The sequence below is a fragment of the Mauremys mutica genome, chromosome 1 (genome assembly GCF_020497125.1).
Source record: "Mauremys mutica isolate MM-2020 ecotype Southern chromosome 1, ASM2049712v1, whole genome shotgun sequence".
Classification (NCBI taxonomy): domain Eukaryota; kingdom Metazoa; phylum Chordata; order Testudines; family Geoemydidae; genus Mauremys; species Mauremys mutica.
In genome coordinates this window covers 157,254,695-157,274,002 of record NC_059072.1, presented here as the reverse complement: position 1 = coordinate 157,274,002, position 19,308 = coordinate 157,254,695, and the positions used below count along the sequence as shown (strand labels likewise).

Genomic DNA, 19,308 nt, shown 5'->3' with positions numbered 1-19,308 from the left:
AGCTTGAAAGCTTGTCTCTTTCACCAACAGAAGTTGGTTCAATAAAAGATATTACCTCACCCATCTTGTGTGTCTCATATCCTAGGACCAATATGGCTACAACACAGCAAACATGTAATTATTTTAATTCATTCTCACTACTGCCCACAGAGTTCTGAATGGAAGCAGTTAAACTGACCAAAATTGTACTTTGATTCGCTAAGTTCTGAGCAGCAGTGGTGTCCCAAGAAATGCCTGTCTGCAGACTCAGGAGAACACTATATTAGATCACATTAAGAAACTCATTTCTGTAAACATACAAGTTATTTAAACTTAATTAAGTTTAAATTCTGCAGATATTGATGGGTTAGGACCTCAATTGTCAGGACAAGCTTTCTACTCACCAGTGACTGATGGTGATGGAGAGAGGGGGTATGGCCCTGTTCTCTAAAAGCTTACCAATGGCCCATCTTAGAAAATCATCATCTGTGCAGTCTGGAGGCTCAACAGAGTCTCAGAAGCCATTACAACGAAGGTGACTGAGATGGCAAACAACTTTTTACTTTAGTCTGGAAGCCTCTGGCTCTAGGGGTTTGATGCTAGAACTGAACTGTCAACCATTATTTATAAGATTATAATAAGATTTTTCAAACCTGTATTGCTTTGGTAGGTCAATGCTGTGGTTTAATGCTGGGAAGCCTTGTTTTGGTTTTTTTTTTTATTTTTTTAAAGTGAAGGAATTCTACTTAGGCTAGCATTGATGCATGTAATAATTATGGGCTAAAAGCACTGAACAACTTTTCTAAATTTACAAGAATAAATTAATGAAAAAAATTAATTCAAATTTTGCTGTGCTAGAGAAGTTCCCACACATTTTCATAGTGTGAGGCACATTTTAGAACAACTGTGTGTGGTAGATAATCTACCTACTCACTGGTGATTGCACAGACCTCCCCCACACCTTCACAATTCCTTAACATCCCTGTTGCAACTACAGCAACTGCTCGCCTGGATGAAGTAATATTAGGAAAGTACTCATGTATTTTTAGCTTCCCTTAATATAATTTAGCAGCTGGAAATGAGAAGCCAGAACCATGTGACCATCTAGTGGTCTGTGAATCACTATCAAGAAACATCAAAACAAAAAATTGTTTCAAAATGTTTTCATTTTGACAAATGTAATATATTCAAATGAATATCCATTCAAAACAATTTTCATTTTGGTCAAAAAGTTTTGTTTTGAGAGTTCTGATTCAAAATTTTTTATTTTTCATTCCTTAAGAATTTTCTGATATTTTGACTCTGCTCTGATTTGAAAGGGAAACTAGTTTAAAAGTACTGAAGTTTCCAGCAGGCCATTTTCTGCCCACCTATAATCACAAGTCAGAGATATAGGGAGTTGTGGGAGTTAAAACTGTATGCAAGTGTAATTTTCAGGTTTCAAGGTTTAATTTGTTAAAAAAGTTAGATTCATGTCAAATAATTTCTAAAGGTCTGGCCACTACCATTAGGTAGATTACTGTGGACATCACATGAGAGGTGGGTTTTGCATACTGCAGAAAATTCCCTGCGTCATCCTACTAAACACAAACCCGAAGATTTTTAGGCCTCTCAGATTTGCTTCTTAGAGGGCAATACATCAGACTGCAAGGTAGCCAACTACTTTAATATCTTACACTGGAGGAAGATTCCTGTACAACTATCAGCACCAGTGATTAGGCATCTCAAGGCCATATTTTCAGAAGTGTCCAGCACTCACATCTGGTGCTATTTTTTGTTGTGTGTGTTTTTTTTGTTTTTTTTTTTTAAACAGCTCAGCACCTAGCAGCGACCACTGAGAACAATGAGGTGCCAGGAGCTGAGCACTTATGAAATGTGGCCCCTCAACTTCAAAATTGGTGCAAGTCTGAAATAAAGGTCAGTAACCAGATATGGAAATATTTATTATCCTTTATGCCAACTTTTCAAGTGCCATTTTGCATAGCACCAGCGAAGATGGCTGCAACCGGCCCTATACCAAACAGGAAAAACTACATTATTTAAGCTGTCCTGTACAACCCTTCACCCTCCCACATTGACAGGCTGGAATTTGTCCCCATTTCTCAACAGGACAGTTAAAGTCTCAAGCAAAGACAAAGAACAATGAAATTAGCTGTTCTCAGCTGCATAGACAAATACATTAAGAATACTATTTTATATACCACCGTGATTTTCACTGCCCATCAACTTCAGGAAAAGTGCTGTGAGCAACAGTGACCTCCATACCTGGCCTTCAATGACCTCACAAAAGTATTTGACTCCACCAATCATGAGGCTGTGAAGAATTCTCCTTAAATTTGGATGCCTGCCAAAAACATTTGTCGTTCTCTCTGACTCCGTGACAACGTATTTGTGACTGTTGGTGGCAATGGATCTGGAACAGACCCCTTCCTAGTCAAGACAGGAGGTAAGCAAGGTTGTGTCAGCTCCAACCCTTTTCTCCATCCTCCTTGCCATCATCTTTCTTCTCATCAGTGACAAGCTCCTCTCTGGACCTGACGCCAAATACAGAACGGACAGCAAGCTCTTCAACCTCAGTTGCCTCCGATCCAAGACCAAAACTATCACTAAGGCTGTGAGTTTGTCACAGAGGTCATGGAAATCGCGGCTTCCATGACTTTCCAGGACCTCCATGACTTCTGCAGCGGTCGATGCAGCTCAGAAAGCCCCTGAGTCAGCCGCAACAGCCATTGCTGGGGCAGTCTCGCGCCACCGTGCCCTCCTCCCCCAGCAGCAGCAGAAGTTTAGGTGTGGGCTCAGGGCTGGGGTGCAGGACAGGATGAGGGTTCTGGACAGTGCTTACCGGGGGGGGGGGGGGACGACACGGGACGGGGGACTCTGTGGAAGTGGCGACATCCCTCAGTTCCTAGGCCTCCACCTGCAGGCACCGCCCCCGCAGCTCCAATTGGCCGCAGTTCCCAGCCAATGGGAGCTGTGGAGGCAGCAGTCGGGGCAGAGGCAGCGTGCAGAACTGCCTGGCCATGCCTCCTCCTAGGAGCAGAGGGAGGGGGAATGTCGCTGGTTCCAGGGAGGCGTGAAGCCAGGCAGGGAGCCTGCCAGCCCTGCCTGTTCCCCCAGCACCTGCTGCACCCCCGGGCTAACTTCCTCCTCCCCCGCAAGATTTAATCAGGGGTATATAGTACTAGTTAAGGACAGGTCATGGCCCATGAATTTTTGTTTACTGCCCCGGACCTGTCCATGACTTTTACTAAAAATAGCTATGACTAAAACATAGCCTTAACTATCACTAAATCAGCCACTGAACTCCAATATGCAGATGGTTGTGCTCTGTGAGCTCACTCGGAAGAAGATCTTAAAAAAAAATAACCAACATGTTCTCTGAGGCCTATAACCAACTTGGTCTCATACTCAACAGCAAGAAAACTAAGGTACTCCACCAACAAGCTCTGAATCACCAGGATCCTGCTCCCGTAATTCCAATCAATAAAGAAACCCTGGAGAACATCGAGTACTTCTTTTACTTCGGCAGCTACCTGTTACACAAAGCTGACACTGATGAGGAAATTCAACAGTGCCTTCAAATGTGCCAATGCAGCTTTTGGAAACTTGAGAAAAAAATCTTCAAAAATTGTGACATCAAGAATCAAACCAAGCTTCTCATGTACCAGGCTGTTGTTGTCCCTGCTCTCTTATATGGGGCTGAAACCTGGGTCAGGTACAGTAGACACCTTAAGGTTCTTGAATGATACCAGCCGTGGTGCCTCTGCAAGATCTTCCGAACCAGGCGGGAAGACCGAGGCACCAACATCAGTGTTCTGTCCCAAACTAAACCTCCAGCACTGAAGCTATGATCATCCACCAACAACTCCACAGGGCTGGTCAAGTTCTTCGAATGCCAGAGAATCAAATCCGGAAGCAGGTCATGTTCTCACAATTGTGCCATGGCCAATGGACAAGAGGGTAGAAGGGGGCGGGGGGGAGAGAGTGCTTCAAAGACACCCTCAAAGCCAACATGAAGATGTGCAATATTGACAAACTCATGGGAAACCCAAGTCCTCAATGACCAAAATGGAAAAGGACTTTGTGGCAGGGATCCCAGTATTTCAAGATCCAACAGAAACAACAGGAAATGGAGAAATGGGTAGATGGAAAGAGCACACCACAGCCCCACTCAACAATCTTGATCCAACCCTTCCACTGGGAAACGTGATTGTGAAAAGATCTGTGGATCCTGGATTGGTCTCATTAGCCACCTGCAGATCTACCAGCAATAACTGACTATCATTATACGGAAGAGAACCATCTTCGAACTCCGAGGGATCGTGGACTACTACACTATTTTATGTTTCTTTTTCTTGAAAATTACAGTGGAAGTATCACCATTTAAAAGAAAGCTGCTCATCTCAGCATTTTGAGTCACTTGCCATATACAAACATTGTACTCAAGTGAAAAACAGTTTCCACTAAAACTAACACTGCCAGTGATCTAGTTGTTTGTACACTCCACTGCTATGTGGTAAAACCTGGTAGAACCCCTGTATTTATGCTGCCTAATGGTTCCTGCTATAAAAAAAGTCCTGGGATGTTTTTCTGAGACATTTTAACCCCAACATTGTTTGCAGCAGGCCTTTGAAATTTTGCAGGGAGGAAGCCCTCAGACTAAACATGTGCCTTTTGCTTATGCCATGAAATTCTATTCAACGTGGCTAAGATATAAACTGTTAAACCACAACTTCCCTTCTCTTACTTGCATTACTAAGGAAAAATCTGACAACGTGCCAAAATTGTAACCAAACACAGTACCAAACAGAGCCTAAACTGCCATTCAAACAGCAGTGGCACAAATTTGTACTCAAAATGCCAGGGAACTACCAGAGCAGCCTGGGATGAGGGGAGGAAGAAGAGAGCCAGATCAAACTTCCCCCTGACGACAACGTCTATCACATGGCTTGATGGGTCCATTTTGCCCTCTGGGGTCATCACATGAGGCAAGTGCTTCTCCAACCCATGGACGAGGTGGAAAGACCCAGACTAGACTCCCCACAAGCCCCTGCCCCCACCATCTTGGAAGAGTAGAGAGATCCAAAAAAATAAAAGGGGAGGGGGGAAAACCCAAGGCCTGCTTCTTGCACACTCGTCTGGTGTCACTTTCTGACACTAATACTGAATAGAAAGTTCTTGGTTTGTTTGTTTATTTTTAAGTTATTTTTCTACATTTTCCATTTATTACATCATTAACTACAGCTTTTGGTATATGAGGGACAGTTTTGAGATACTGATGGATTTCAGAACTGAAGATATTTCAGTAGTCTTGCTTGACCCCTGTATAACACATGGGGTGACCAAGTGTAACACATGAAGTTCTAAAAAGTGGCTGGTGGCTGTTCACATCTTTAATAAAGAAGTGACACTTCTAGAAATCGCAGCTCCCAGCTATGCAATTCTTCATCTTGACCCAAACAGAAGGCTGCTGGAATCAAGACTGATCACTGCATACTAGGAGCCACAGTACCCATGGCCTACACCTCCATAGTGAGAAGTTAAGATCAGCTCTAACATGCTCTGCCTTACAAATTTGATGCCCCTCAACTCAGGAACATCTGAGCTCCTGGTATGCAGATTTACCATTGTTTTCTTATTCTGGACTCCACTATTTTCACACTGTTTTTAACACCCTTAAAAATTCAAAGAGTACAGTATTATTATAATACCACCAAGTAGCTTTAATGAAGCTTATTGTCTGTGAGCCTCTCAATGCTAACTTACCTTCTCTCCGCTAGAGTAGAAGAAGTATCGCAATCGGACAATGTTACAGTGATCCAACTTTCTCATGATCTGAAGCTCTCGGTTCTGAAAGAGTAAAAGCACCATACGGTTAGGGAAATTGTTTTTCTTTAAAAAAAAAAAGTGGTGTTACAGTGTACTGTGCACCTTAAATGTACTGGCTAAGAGCACATGAAAGCCATTGAATCAGGGATGCATTAGGAACGGGGAGTTGAAAAGAAAAGGTCTGGAAGCTTAAATAGGAATGTAAGTAGCTCCCTTGCCATAAGTACCAAATGTGGTTTAGTCGGTCACATGTTGCTCCTCATTCCTCTTCCTCCAATTGTTTTAACTATAGTATTCAAGGGTGCTGATTTTCTTAAACAAAAGAGCACTGTAATTAAACAACCAACCCAAGGTGTTGAGCACCAGCGCTTGTTGCTGACAAGCAGATGCAATAAATGTTGTACTCAAACTCAGAGTTAGTTTTCAGCTTGTATTTTCTAAGCTTTGAAAGCTACATATTCTAGTCTGAACGGTCAGCAGGCTTGAACTGTTCACAGAGTGGAATGGTAGTGATTTCACAGTTAAGGCTGCAGCAGGATTTTAAATCTTTATTTTGAAGATGCTGTAAAAGTGGTAAAAAAACAGAACAGACGTTAACTGACAATATTTTATTTTTTCACGTTGGTTTGGTGCAGGTTGGGTAGATACAACTAAGTAAACAAAAACAACAATTCAAAAATTTTAAGAGGTGATTCCACCTTTTCTTGGAACCCTTTTGTCAGAAATGTCTAGAGCTCATGGATCTGATTTTTGTTTGGACAATACTATAGAAAAGCAGGTACTCTCTTTTTCTTCACAATGTTTCTAAGCCGCTATTGCACAGCAGAGAAAGAGACAGGTGAACACATTTCCACACCAAATACTTCTGTTGCCTAAGGCAGTTCCCTGAGCCGGGAATCTGACAACAATGCATTCAAATCTCACTTCTACTAACTGAAGTCTAAGAAGATTTATACAGAACTATCAGAAGAACACTCTGTTTTGCTTGGCAGAATAAGGACAATTACTGTTAGTGACTAAACATCTCCACTTTGTAGCAATCCAAAAAAGCCATTAATTTTAAATACATTTATACAGCATGATAAATGTGCATTAGCTCATGACAGATGACAATGGTCCCTGCCTCAAAAAGCTTAAGACATAAAGTGAGATGGTGACAAACATAGGTGTGTAGGGAAATAGACTGGGGCCCCACACTGATGAGCCTACAGAACAAACAAAGGAACAATCCTTTTCTCGGAGAGCTTACACTCTAAAAACAAAAATAAATGAAGGGCTGAAGTGTGGATGGGGACAGAACACAAAAGGAGATGTAACTATCAAAGCTATGCCAATGAATGTATTGTTATTGGTACATTCCCCCCAACACCATCCCCTAATCACTTCTTCCATGTTCTCTTTTGCACATCTCTCTTTTATCTCTACCTAAACTGTAGGAGACAGCGTATTGTATCAGTAGCAAAAGATGTTCATGCTTATAGAGACTAGTCTCTATAAAATCAGATCTGAAGCTAGCTTTTTAAACACATCCAATTTTGAATGTACCCTACACCTTAACTTTGCCAGATTTCAACTGATGCATCTGAAATTTGGCATGCAGCATCTTAGTCAGAGGAAAAATCTTTCTGCAAGACTTGGGGCAAATGGGAAAAGAGATTTGAGAGCTAGAGGGTGGGGAGGGTTAAAAAATTCAGGCTAGTTACATTTCTGGGTCATTTTCTTAACTTTTTTTTTTTCTTTGTCACATGCCCGGCCAAAACAGCTTGATTTAGAAATATTAAATTTGTCTTGTTAGCACTGTTACCTCTGACTAACTTCGGGAAGATTTGGGATGGAGAGACTGTTTCCATATACTTAAGTGCACATAGCTAATGTTTGCTTTATAAAGCATCACTGTCATAATATGGACTTCATAAGCCATGTATTAGACCCCCCCCCCCTTCTGCCCCCCGCAATCATTACTATGCCAACTTCAGAAACTCTATGTATCATATGGAGGTCTTAAAGTGTGCATGCTTCTGAGCCTCAGTTCAAGACACTTCCTGCCTCCTGCTTCAAAATCCATTACCATATAGCCTTAAGTACAGGTGCTAGCTAGGAGGCCTTGAGTTTTAAACCTATCACTATCACTGACTGATTTTAAATAATGCTTTGTATTATATAGCACTTTACGATCAGTGACATTTCACAACACCATTATGAAATTGGCAATCATCTTTATTTATAGATAAGGAAACTGAGGCTCAGAGAAATGATTGATCAAAAGTCCCACTAGTTGTGGCAAATCCATGGAAACTGCAGGTTTTGTGTAAGACAGGCACATAAGCTTCCTCAAATTACCTCTCTAATGTGCTTCATTTCTAACCTGGAGAAGCCAGCTCGGGGATGGGGATGGGGATGGGGATGGGGGTGGGGGTGGGGGTGGGGACGAGGGGAGTTCAAATCTTCAATCATTCTGTCCCTGATCTCTATTAAGATCGCTAAAAAGGAACAATTACCACCAGCTATGCTGGTGTTTTCTGTAAGGCACATTTATTCACTGGGAAGAAGAATGAGTTCAACACTTCACACTAACCACTGGACAGTCATCATATAGTATCGGCTTTTAGTCATTAAACAGGTCAAATCTGAACCACTGATCCTAAATACGAAAGGCTCCATATGCCATCAGTCAGTCACTCAGCTTTCTATTATGATAGCAATCTTAATACTTTCTGGAGGGTTCACATTTCCATTGGAGTATTGAACACAAAATTGGAAGTCTGGAAGTTCTGAGATCGAAACCCAGCTCCACCAGCAATTTTTTCATTACATGACCTGGGACAAGTAATGTCTCTTTGCCTTTGTTTCAACAGCTTGAAGATGGGGATAGTAATAGTTTCACACCTCCAACAGGTACTGGAAGATAAATCAATGTTTGTACAGTGCTTTGAATGTGTAAAGCACTACACAAGTATTATTTCAGCAGTATCTTTATAAACTCCTGAATACGTGTGTGTACTCCAGCTCATACTGTTGCTTCATGATCTTAGGATCTGTATGTCTGATAGCATATAATAATACATTCTGGAAATCAGCAGATGTTATTCTAACACTGTTACAAGTTCTATTGTGTGTCAGTATCCCATTCCAGGGCAAGTGCGATCTCTGCTGCCTCGCACTCCATCTCCTTAGGCGCTCTCCCTGACCATCTGTCGCAGCTCCATGAACAGCTCATTACTGAGTGGTGACAGGAGAGTTAATTCAACCAAATACACAGTAAAACTAACACTTCACATACTAGAATCTGACAGGATGAAATGAAGGATTTTTATTTCTTTAAAGTAAAACCAAGCCAATCTCTGAATCACAGTTCACCTGAACAAATTAGATCAAAAATACATAAACAGCTGTGAAATTACAAGTTCTTGTGACAGGGAACACATACTAAAGTTAATCAGGATTAAAATAAAATAGTCTAATGCTAAAATATGAAATGCAGTAAGCTTCTAAGGACCCATTTTTCTCATATTAGTACTCCAAGCATATAAATTTCCTTGAACACAGCCTAAATACACAATAGCTACTCACTTTACACCGTAACATACTACCAAGTAGTTCACAACTACAGTGACTCTTCTTGCCTTTGAGATCACTCAAATCATAGCTTTTGAAACTAACAGAAAAGCTCCAAATAAAATGTCACAAGCAGATGAGAAAGTGTGAATGGAATACAGCATATGAAATCAACTTATATTATTAGCGAGAGCCTTATTACATAAATTAGTGATGGCTCCCTTAGATACAATTAGAACAGATAAAATGCTTTTCTAAATACGGTGTAACTAAAATCATTTCAGAGAGACAGTCAAGAAAGGCTGACAGAGCACATCCAAAGTAGAGGGTGGATGAAAACACAAGGCATGTGCTCATACCCGGTAATGCCTCTTTCTTGTGTTCCAGAAGCAACGATCCAGCCAGTGACTCGTGTGATATATTGTCATAAACAGATAGTTAAGGGTTAATGTCTCTTTTACCTGTAAAGGGTTAACAAGCTCAGTGAACCTGGCTGACACCTGACCAGAGGACCAATGAAGGGACAAAGATACTTTCAAATCTCGGTGGAGGGAAGTCTTTGTTTGGGTTCTTTGTTTTGGGGGTTGTTCTCTCTTGGATCTAAGAGGGGCCAGACGTACATCCAGGCTCTCCAAGCTTCCTGAAATAGTCTCTTATATTCAATATAGCGAGTATTAATTAAAAAAACGGATTAGTCTTTTTGGTTGCTTTCTGTATTTGCAAATGTGTATTTTGCTGGGAGGATATTTTACCTCTGTTGCTGTAACTTGTACTTATGCTAGGGGGGAGGGAGTCCCTTTAGTTTTATAAGCTGTATACCCTGTAAGCATTTCCATCCTGATTTTACAGAGATAGAAAAAGTAAAAAACTTTCTTTAATTAAAAGCTTTTCTTTTTAAGAACCTGAGTGATTTTTTCCCCTTGTTTGAGACCCCAGGGGATTAGTCTGACTCACCAGGGAGAGGTGGTGGGGGGAGAAGAGGAGGGGGAAGGTGAATCCCTCTTTGTTTTAGATTCAAGGAGTTGAATCAGTGTGGAGCCTCTCCAGGCGACCAAGGGAGGGGGGAAGGTGGGGGAATGGTTTATTTCCCTTTGTGTTAAGACCCAAGGGGTTTGGGTCTTGGGTTCCCCAGGGAAGGTTTGGGGGGAATGGAAAGTGTACCAAAACACTGTATTTTTGGTTGGTGGCAGCGCTATCAGATCTAAGCGAGGATTTAAGCTTAGAAGGCTACATGCAGGTCCCCACCTTTTGGACGCTAAAGTTCAAAGTGGGGAACAAACCTATGACATATATCCAAGGCGCAAAGACAAGCTTCTCCTAGCACAGCGGTTCTCAAACTTTCAGTCAGGACCTCAAAGTGGGCCGGGACCCCATTTTAATGAGGTTGCCAGGGCGAGCGTTAGACTTGCTGGGGCCTGGGCCCAAAGCTGAAGACTGAGCCCCATTAGCTGGGGCAGCTTCAGCCCTGGGCAGCAGGCTCAGGTTAAAGCCCTCCCCCCACCTCCGGATGAAGCCCTTGGGGTTCGTCCTTGGCCCCCCAACCCAGGATGGCAGGGCTCAGTCTTGGCCCTCCAGCCCAGAGTGGCAGAGCTCAGCCATGCTAAGGCTTTGGTCCCCCTCCTGGGGTCACGTAGTAATTCTTAGTGTCAGAAGTGGGTCACGGTGCAATGAAGTTTGAGAACCCCTGTCCTAGACTATCTTCTATCAACAATCCCACCAAATGTTACCATCCCAGTTTTCTTAAAAGCAAGGAAATGGCTTGGTATAAAAAGGCGTTTAAACATTTTCTTTGGGAGTAGAGTATGGATTTTTCCAGGTTGTACATTTCCAAATTTCTACAACCCTTTGCTTACCATAGCTACAAACCACAGAGCAGTTAGTCTAAATCAGAATTATGATCTCACTAAGCATTAGTGAATGTGCAACCCTCCTCCCCAATTGCCACAATGGAGAACAAAATAAAGCTTCATTTATACTGAAATAAAGAATTCTTGAAGCACACATTCCTTTGAAAAACACTGAGCATTAAGGGGCTACAAACAGATCTCTTTGCAACTTACTTGCAGTTTGTGTTATTCAGCTAAAACCAGAATGAAGGAGGAGTGTTTACATGTGAATCTAGAAAGTTAAACTCTACGTTTTTCTTGGTGACAAAATTATAAAATCTGATGTACCAAAAGTACCCCTTCAGTAATGATTATTCTATCACTCCTAAAACACTCTTCCTAGCCCTGAATGCCAAAGAGAGACTACCTATATAGCTTATTATTTTAAATTAACCTGATTTCCCATCCCACATTTGAGTTACAAAGGTTGACAGGACATGCTCAGATTATAATAATCATGTAAGATAACAAATAAAGGTTGCTTCATGTCTTCTTTCTATCCTTCCGGATGAAGGACTAGTCTCCCCCACAGGTCCCCACCCAGCAGTGAAAAGTAATCAGAACACAAGTAAACTGCATCTGATTTAGAACTGCAGAAGCAGGAAATGGCTTTGAATTACTATACTCTGCTGTTATAGACCAGGAAAACAGCTTTTCTTTACAACAGAAGTTCACAATGTTATTCATATTATGAATCTTTTCTTGATCAAGAAATTGATCACTAATTGGAGGCACTGTGCCTGTGCCGCCCCCCATCCCCCTAGCTCTCCTAGACTTACAGCCTAGCTGCCTTTATTCTTTACTAGGTGCTTCCTGGGACAAACCTTTCCTGCTGGTGGCCAAAAGTTTTAGTCTCACTGGTATCCCTACTTGCTGAAGACAGGCCTTGCTTGCTTTCCTCTTATTTATAGCAGCAACATATAGAAGATGAAGTTACACTTCCCTTTACCTCATTTCCACCTGATTTCTGACTTCTGTGATGGGGAAATTAACCTATATTCTCAGATGGTTTAGTGTTTCTGAACTTGCATCTTCCTTGAGCTGGAGCAAGTAAAGTGAATGAAGAAGTTGCTGAAAGATTTTGTATAGATCTCAACTGTATATCCATATCAACATATCATCTGGGTCCACATAAGAATGGCCATACCGGGTCAGACCAAAAGGTCCATCTAGCCCAGTATCTGTCTACTGACAGTGGCCAATGCCAGGTGCCCCAGAGGGAGTGAACCTAACAGGCAACGATCAAGTGATCTCTCTCCTGCCATCCATCTCCATCCTCTGACAAACAGAGGCTAGGGACACCATTCCTTACCCATCCTGGCTAATAGCCATTTATGGACTTCACCACCATGAATTTATCCAGTTCTCTTTTAAACGCTGTTATAGTCCTAGCCTTCACGACCTCCTCAGGTAAGGAGTTCCACAAGTTGACTGTGCGCTGCGTGAAGAAGAACTTCCTTTTATTTGTTTTAAATCTGCTGCCTATTAACATATGCAGTTCCTACAGTTTTTCCCAGATAAAGATGTTTGGGTTTGGGTCCCTGTGCTTCAGAATGACTGTTTTAAAACCTCAGGGGAGTTCATTGAGGCTGGTTTCCTCTGCCATGAGCATCAAGACTTGTCTACACAAGTTTAGCTTAGTGGGTTAGACAAACAGAACACAGTACTCAATCTGGAATAAGAGTGCTCCACACACAGAATTATTCAAGAATAGCTACATATGTAGACAAGCCCTTAGAGACTCTAAACCCACTCTGCCCCGCGTGTCTTACCTGGTGACAGGCCCTGGTTCTTTGGATCAGACAAGGCGTACTGAATCTTATCTAATTCACTCAGACTGCAATGTAGGAATGAACCACTGCCCACTATTTCAGCAACAGAATTCCTTTGTTTCAGGCCATGGCTTTAAGTAATGGTCCCTTTTGGCCTCGGAATCTATGAATTTGTATCATGTTATATGGTTATACTGCAGACAAATGAAAGCTGACCCAAGGACAGTAAAAACTTCAATAATTTCAGCATTCTTGTCCTTGTCCTCCAGGAACCTTCTAAGCAAAAATTTTGTAACCATCTTACCACTGATGGCAAAGCACAAATGCATAACAGCCGCTTGCAGGGACAGGCCCAAAGATTATCATTTTTAGGAAGGCCTTGACCTTCCTACAGGGTTGTTCATCCTTAGAATAGCATTGTTCTTTTTGTTAATCTGGAGATTGTCACATCTATCCTGGATTTTCCATGAACACAGCTGTCTCTTGCACAGTCAGAGACCAGAGAGATCTCATGGTTCTGCTAGAAGCTGCACTTCTGCAAAAGTAACGAGTGCCTCATTCCAAATAGGCCTGTAAGATGAAGGCTTTATGGGATCTGCCCAGGCTTCAGTTCCTGAAGACTCTCTTGTCTGAACTTCAGCGACTGATCTGGGGAGAAGTACAAGTAGGTCCAATTGTCTAAATGCACCCTGCACCTTGCACTCTCACACAAAACGTCTGCATCTTCCTCCTCTTTCGCATCCTCCTCCTCATCATCTCCATCCTCCCACAGATCATCTTCTTCAGCCAACGTCTACTATTATGACCCTATTAGGTTCAATTTCCTCTGTATACTCCTCCAATGGTCAGAAGAACTAATGCAGTCTTCAGCCATGAGTTAGGAGGGCAGTGATGGAGCATCAGAGATATTCCCTTTCTGCATTTGCTTGGATGCCTGAATGGTAAAGTGCAAAAACTCCACTGAATCTAGAACTACTGTGGAGTCTTCTGTACTACAGAATTTTGTTCTTAGTGAACAGGTGAAGAGATCCATGTGATGTGATGATGAGATCTTACAGGGTAGGGAACATTGGACTTCTGGCCTTCATATTCCTCTCTTGCAATGGGGGCCATGAAGAGCAGGACAATGAGGGAAAGAGGAGCAAGGTTGGCTTTGTGCCCTTGTTTGAGCAATCCTGCCTTTGTTTAGCTGAGGATGTTCATCTGATCAGACAAACTGCTAAACAAATTGCATCCCTGTCCCCACCTTGGGCATCATCAACAGAGGACTGGTTCATCTGATCATGGCTGAGTTGCTAATCAAGTGGTTCCTCCTGGTATTCAAGTAGTTCTTCTGCCCCTCTGCCAGATCTGTTTTTCCTCTCTCCCAGGAGGAATGCCAAGTAGAGCAGCTTCTCTGTTTCCCCATCTGGGTTGCTACCCAGGAGTTGGTGAGGGAGTGCCTACTTAAGCTGCTGCTGTTAAAGGGAGGCTACCACTCTCAGAACAGCTGTTTTGAACTTCTACACCACCACCACACGGAGCAAAGAAGCAGATTATTTTGTGTCCCTTGAGTGCTCCCAGTGGCCGAGCCCACAGGTGTGCTTCTGGAAGTTTGAGGGGCTGGGCTAGAAGACTTTGCTCTGTTATGCTAGCAGGACAGGAGATTGAGCCTGTTCTGTCTTAGTCCTGAATGATGATAAAGTCAAGTAAAGTAGGGGAAAAGCATCGCTTGTATCTGCTCTCCTCCCTCTCCATCTTGCTATGCCAGACAGTGGAAATTACCTTTGCCGCAGTGGCTGAAAATACCTGAATGGAACTTCTGGACCTGTTCGCTAGATGAGTCCATCTCTGGGTTCTCCAGAATGCTTCCAAAAGACAGCCTTGATAAGGGAAGGAGCCCCTCCTCCCATCTAGCCCCCCTCCTTGTCTGAAGAAGAAAGGTGCAATGCTAAGTTGTATTGGGGCCTGGCAACGAAGACACATACTGGCAACATCACCTTCGCAATGGCCAGCCACTTTGGATGCCAGTTGCAGGAGTTTGGTGCATACAGGATGTGCTGTGACAGGGCATTTCTTACACCTCTTTCTAACCACCTTCCTACTAGAGAGTGAGATACCTCCCCACATACTAAAAAACAAACAAGTGGAAGTTTGAGATGGTTAAACTTTATTATATGGGGGGTTATGGCCATCAAGACCTGCTCGCAGAGAGGAATTATAACCCGAGCATCTGTATTGCTGTAAGAAATCAAAGCACACCACAGCTGCAGGAAAGGGAAAGGGAATCTAACAGTGTTTGGCTGCAGCACCGTCAGAGTAGCTACTGAGCCACAGAGCTCCATAGGCCATAATAGAGGACACCATGCTGCCAAGAAACAAGCAGAATTGATCAAGATGAGCTTGTTCTCCCTGAACCCCACTAGCAGAGCCCAACTTCTGCAATCTCTCTCACTAAACCGAACCTAACAGATTATATAGAGATAGCCAGCAACCAGACCCACCCCCACTTTCAAATGTCCTCCTGAAATGTGTCCCAAACACTCCTGTTCATTAGGTCTTTGAATGCTGTCCCTACTCCCTACAACAGGGTATGTTAACTTATTTATTTCTGTCTCTAGGAATCAAAGATACCAATCTAGGAATCAAGAACCTAGTTCCATTTCAAAAGGCAGGTGCCAGTCCATCATCTTGCAGAAACCTGCATTTCTTCCTGTTTGTCCAAAACTGCTATTGAAATAGAATTGGGGGAGAGGGGGGGAAGGAATGTAGAACTGGGTCCTAGTGTTCAACTAGCATCCCTTGAAGTTTTCTCTAGACTGGGAATTTGCCCCAAGCCCCGCACTCAATGGTTAGTCACCATTGCAAGTTTCAACTGCAGACAAGAAGTTTCAGGCAGGAATAAACTCCCATGTGAATCATAGCCTTCCTTGTCTATGCTTAGGATTTGAAATGGTGCAGGCCACTGATTGCTGGAATTGCTGCAAACTTCCAATGCAGACATGACCAAAGTCTGCAATGTCTCACTTTTTAGCATGGGGCTTGCAAGTCCCAGGGAATAATAGCATGACTAATAATAGTAAGCCCCTGAACAGAGAGTTTGGAAAGCCAATCAATGCTCATATCATCATCATCATCATCTACTGTCTGGGTTAATACAGGACAACACTAGGGAAAAGAATAATGATATACCGGTATATCAAAATGAAAGGTAATCCACATCCATGATATTTTATTTAAACACACACACACACACACACACCATAACAGCCATCATCCAGTTAGTGCAGGCCAATTGGTGATTATTAATTACTTTCAGTTTAGTTTGGTTACAGCACAGGTCAGGAAGTCAGGATTCTGTCTGAAACCTGCCAATGAACAGCACAAATAGCACAGGAGGGGGGTTGAGGATTAATTACTGTTCATAAAACACTTTGACATCCATCCTCAAAGGTGCTGGAGACATATGAATTATATCAATTAGTATAACATTAATGTTTAAGATTTCCACAGGAAAAAATGCACTCCACTGTTGGAGACCAGTGAGATGTGGCATAATAATTTTAAAGCAACGACTACAAACGTGTTTTCTGAGACACTACTCTCCCCATATCCCTCAAACAAGGTAAATCCCATAAGTTTAAAATACCGCATGTAGAATAATAAAAATATCAATTTGTGCACACAGTACAGCAAACACTCAGATGTTCCCCTCGACATCAAGTCGTCCAAACAGAAAATCAGATGTTTTTGTACATGTGCTCGCTGGTCATAGTCCCTTTAAATGTAAATAATAGTCGCAACAGCACTGTCTATTTTATGTCACTGAAAGCAATGTGAAGGCACAAGCTTCCCCCCTCATCCACAAATCCCACAGTACCCGGAAACTTCCTATATCCCATAATCCTACAGGTACAAAAAGATTATGGGATATGGTGGGCCACGGGACACTTGTTTTTGGATGTTGGCCTAAAAAACTACTAATGCAGAACATCCAAAAATGTCAGAGACAAAGCAATGTATGTTAGCTACATTTTAGCCAAAGATTACCAGTGTGCACAGCAACCTTCAGCCCTGGCACATGTTCCGATTACAGAGGTGAGCATCAGTTCAGAATGATGCAACAGCCGCAGTCGGCCTCATGAGATCAGCATGCACAGCACACTTGGCAGCATCCGAGTCCAAACCAACAGCCTCAGATGGTACAAGCAAGCGTAGGTGGAGCTACGGGTGAACGGCCAGCCAGCAAGCCAGTTCTTTATTAAAGCTTGACTGATATGAAATGTGCAATCGAACAAGGCTGAAATTAAATGTGCAGCAAAAGAGTCTTTAAAATTACATGCATCTGTTCTGACAATATTAACTCCCTGAACACTGGATGGATTTAAAATCCTAATCACAAGAAAGATAGTGCGAGTTGTCCGGTTCTAGCTTTCTAAAAAACACACAACTGCACAGTGATTCCTGTACAAATCCTTTTGAATGAAGGGATGAGAGGAGAATGTGTGCCTTGTTTCATACTGTAAGTCTGCATGTCAATTGCTTTTTGTTTTATTAATTTTTACAGCCCCTATTACAAATCCTGACATGAAAAGATTAGCCTGTCTGAACCTCAGCCAGACCAAAAACTACAACCTATTCTTGAATAGTAAAAGGATTTGCTTCAGAGCAGCATGACCTCTTTATGGAGACTGAGAATACCACTTTTAAACTCCTGATGACTCGGGGAGCGGGGAGACCAAATTTAGGACACAAACTCCAATTTACTGCATTGTTCTGCCATTAGACTACTAAACTGAAACACAAAATAATTTTCAAATAGTTGTTTCACATTTGGTGGCTAGCTGAACAGCTCCTTTCTAACCTCAATTCTGCTACTTCTATCATCTCCTGCCAATATGCATGTGCATTCATAGAGTTGCTGATTTTTCTAGAGTGCAGCAATAGTTACTGTGTATCCAAGATAGAAATTAGGTCCTAATTTGGAGGAATAAAACTAGAACAGAAACCCAAGGTCCTGACTGAAATGCAGTATAACAACTATAATGAGCTCAGATGGTTATTTCTTTGTTTCATAGATTACTATTAACCAGAAGAGTATTTTCTAAAGAGAAACCCTTTGCTTTCTGAGAGAATGGCTGCCTCTGGGCAAGGGCATAGCATGGAGACACTGCCATTGCAGATCTCTTGCATTATATTCACTTTCCACTTCAGGGAAAACATATGAGGTGGTCCTAGTTATTAGATGCTTAGCCTTCCAGAAAAAAAAAAAAAAAAAAGAGCAAGCCTAAAAATTCATCCATTATACAGAGTATCCACAACATTCATTGCAACCTCTCATCACAACAGGAGCAGACTGTAATAATCCATTAATAAAATAAGACCCAATCTCTTCTGGATACAACATATTTTCTGAGTTGCTCATCACTGTATTTTATTAAACATTAATTATATGTAAAAAGAGACACACAGTATACTAATAAAAAGCATGATACAGTAGCTACCACACACAAGTTGATTCCAACAGAGTTGTGAAAAAACACAGATTTTTTCTAAGGAAAAAAACGCAACAAAACCATACGCTTTTCTTGGGGAAGAGGGGAGGACGTTAATTCTCCTCCTCCCCACTCCCCGGTTTATTCATTCTTTGAATGTCTGCACCATGCTGAAGTATTTATATGAACATATTTGAAAGATCTTTTATGCTAGAAATTAGGGGCTCCAATTTCAATCTCAGTGAAAACTTCAACAATTCTAAAAAGTTCAAAAGGAAAGCGAGGAGATCATCAAAGTTCTTATTATGTGTATTAGGACACAATAAAATGTTAAAGCAAGGAAGCAGTATGGATGGAGTCACTGATGACCGGAGAAGAAATTTGGCTAGTGGTTGGAATCAACTGTCATTAGGAAGTTATTTACCCAGTAGAGCTAAAACTTTCAAGGGTGGGTTCTTATAATTATGCTCCTGAATGTGTGACCTCATTTTCAGAAGGGCTGAGCCCTCCTACTGAATTCACAGGGAGAGACTGGGTGCTCTGCCCTTTTGAAAATCAGGTCATTTATTCAGCAGTTTAAATACAGACTTGCACAGAGTGGAATCTATCAACATTTTATAAAGTCATGGCCTATTTAGTTGCCTTACATATAACATATTACTGGCGTTTTTCTTTGAAGTTCAATCCGCAAGCAAGCAGTCAGCAATGCCAGTACTTACAAATGTAAGCAAAGTAAATAATGAGACACACCAAGAAAATCTCAGCAGATCTGTCTTCTAAAATATTAAGTACTTTACAAAACTTCAGACCATA

At 42.0% G+C, this 19,308-nt stretch overlaps 1 protein-coding gene across 3 annotated transcripts in view; it reads right to left on the bottom strand.

The window, feature by feature from the left end:
• GSK3B (glycogen synthase kinase 3 beta) overlaps positions 1-19,308 on the bottom strand; it is a 257,049-nt gene that overhangs the window by 116,169 nt on the left and 121,572 nt on the right. For all 3 annotated transcript variants that reach the window (XM_045001121.1, XM_045001119.1, XM_045001120.1), the window contains exon 3: positions 5,746-5,829. In XM_045001121.1, coding sequence (XP_044857056.1) covers positions 5,746-5,829 — 84 coding nt within the window. The remainder of the gene's footprint in view (positions 1-5,745; positions 5,830-19,308) is intronic.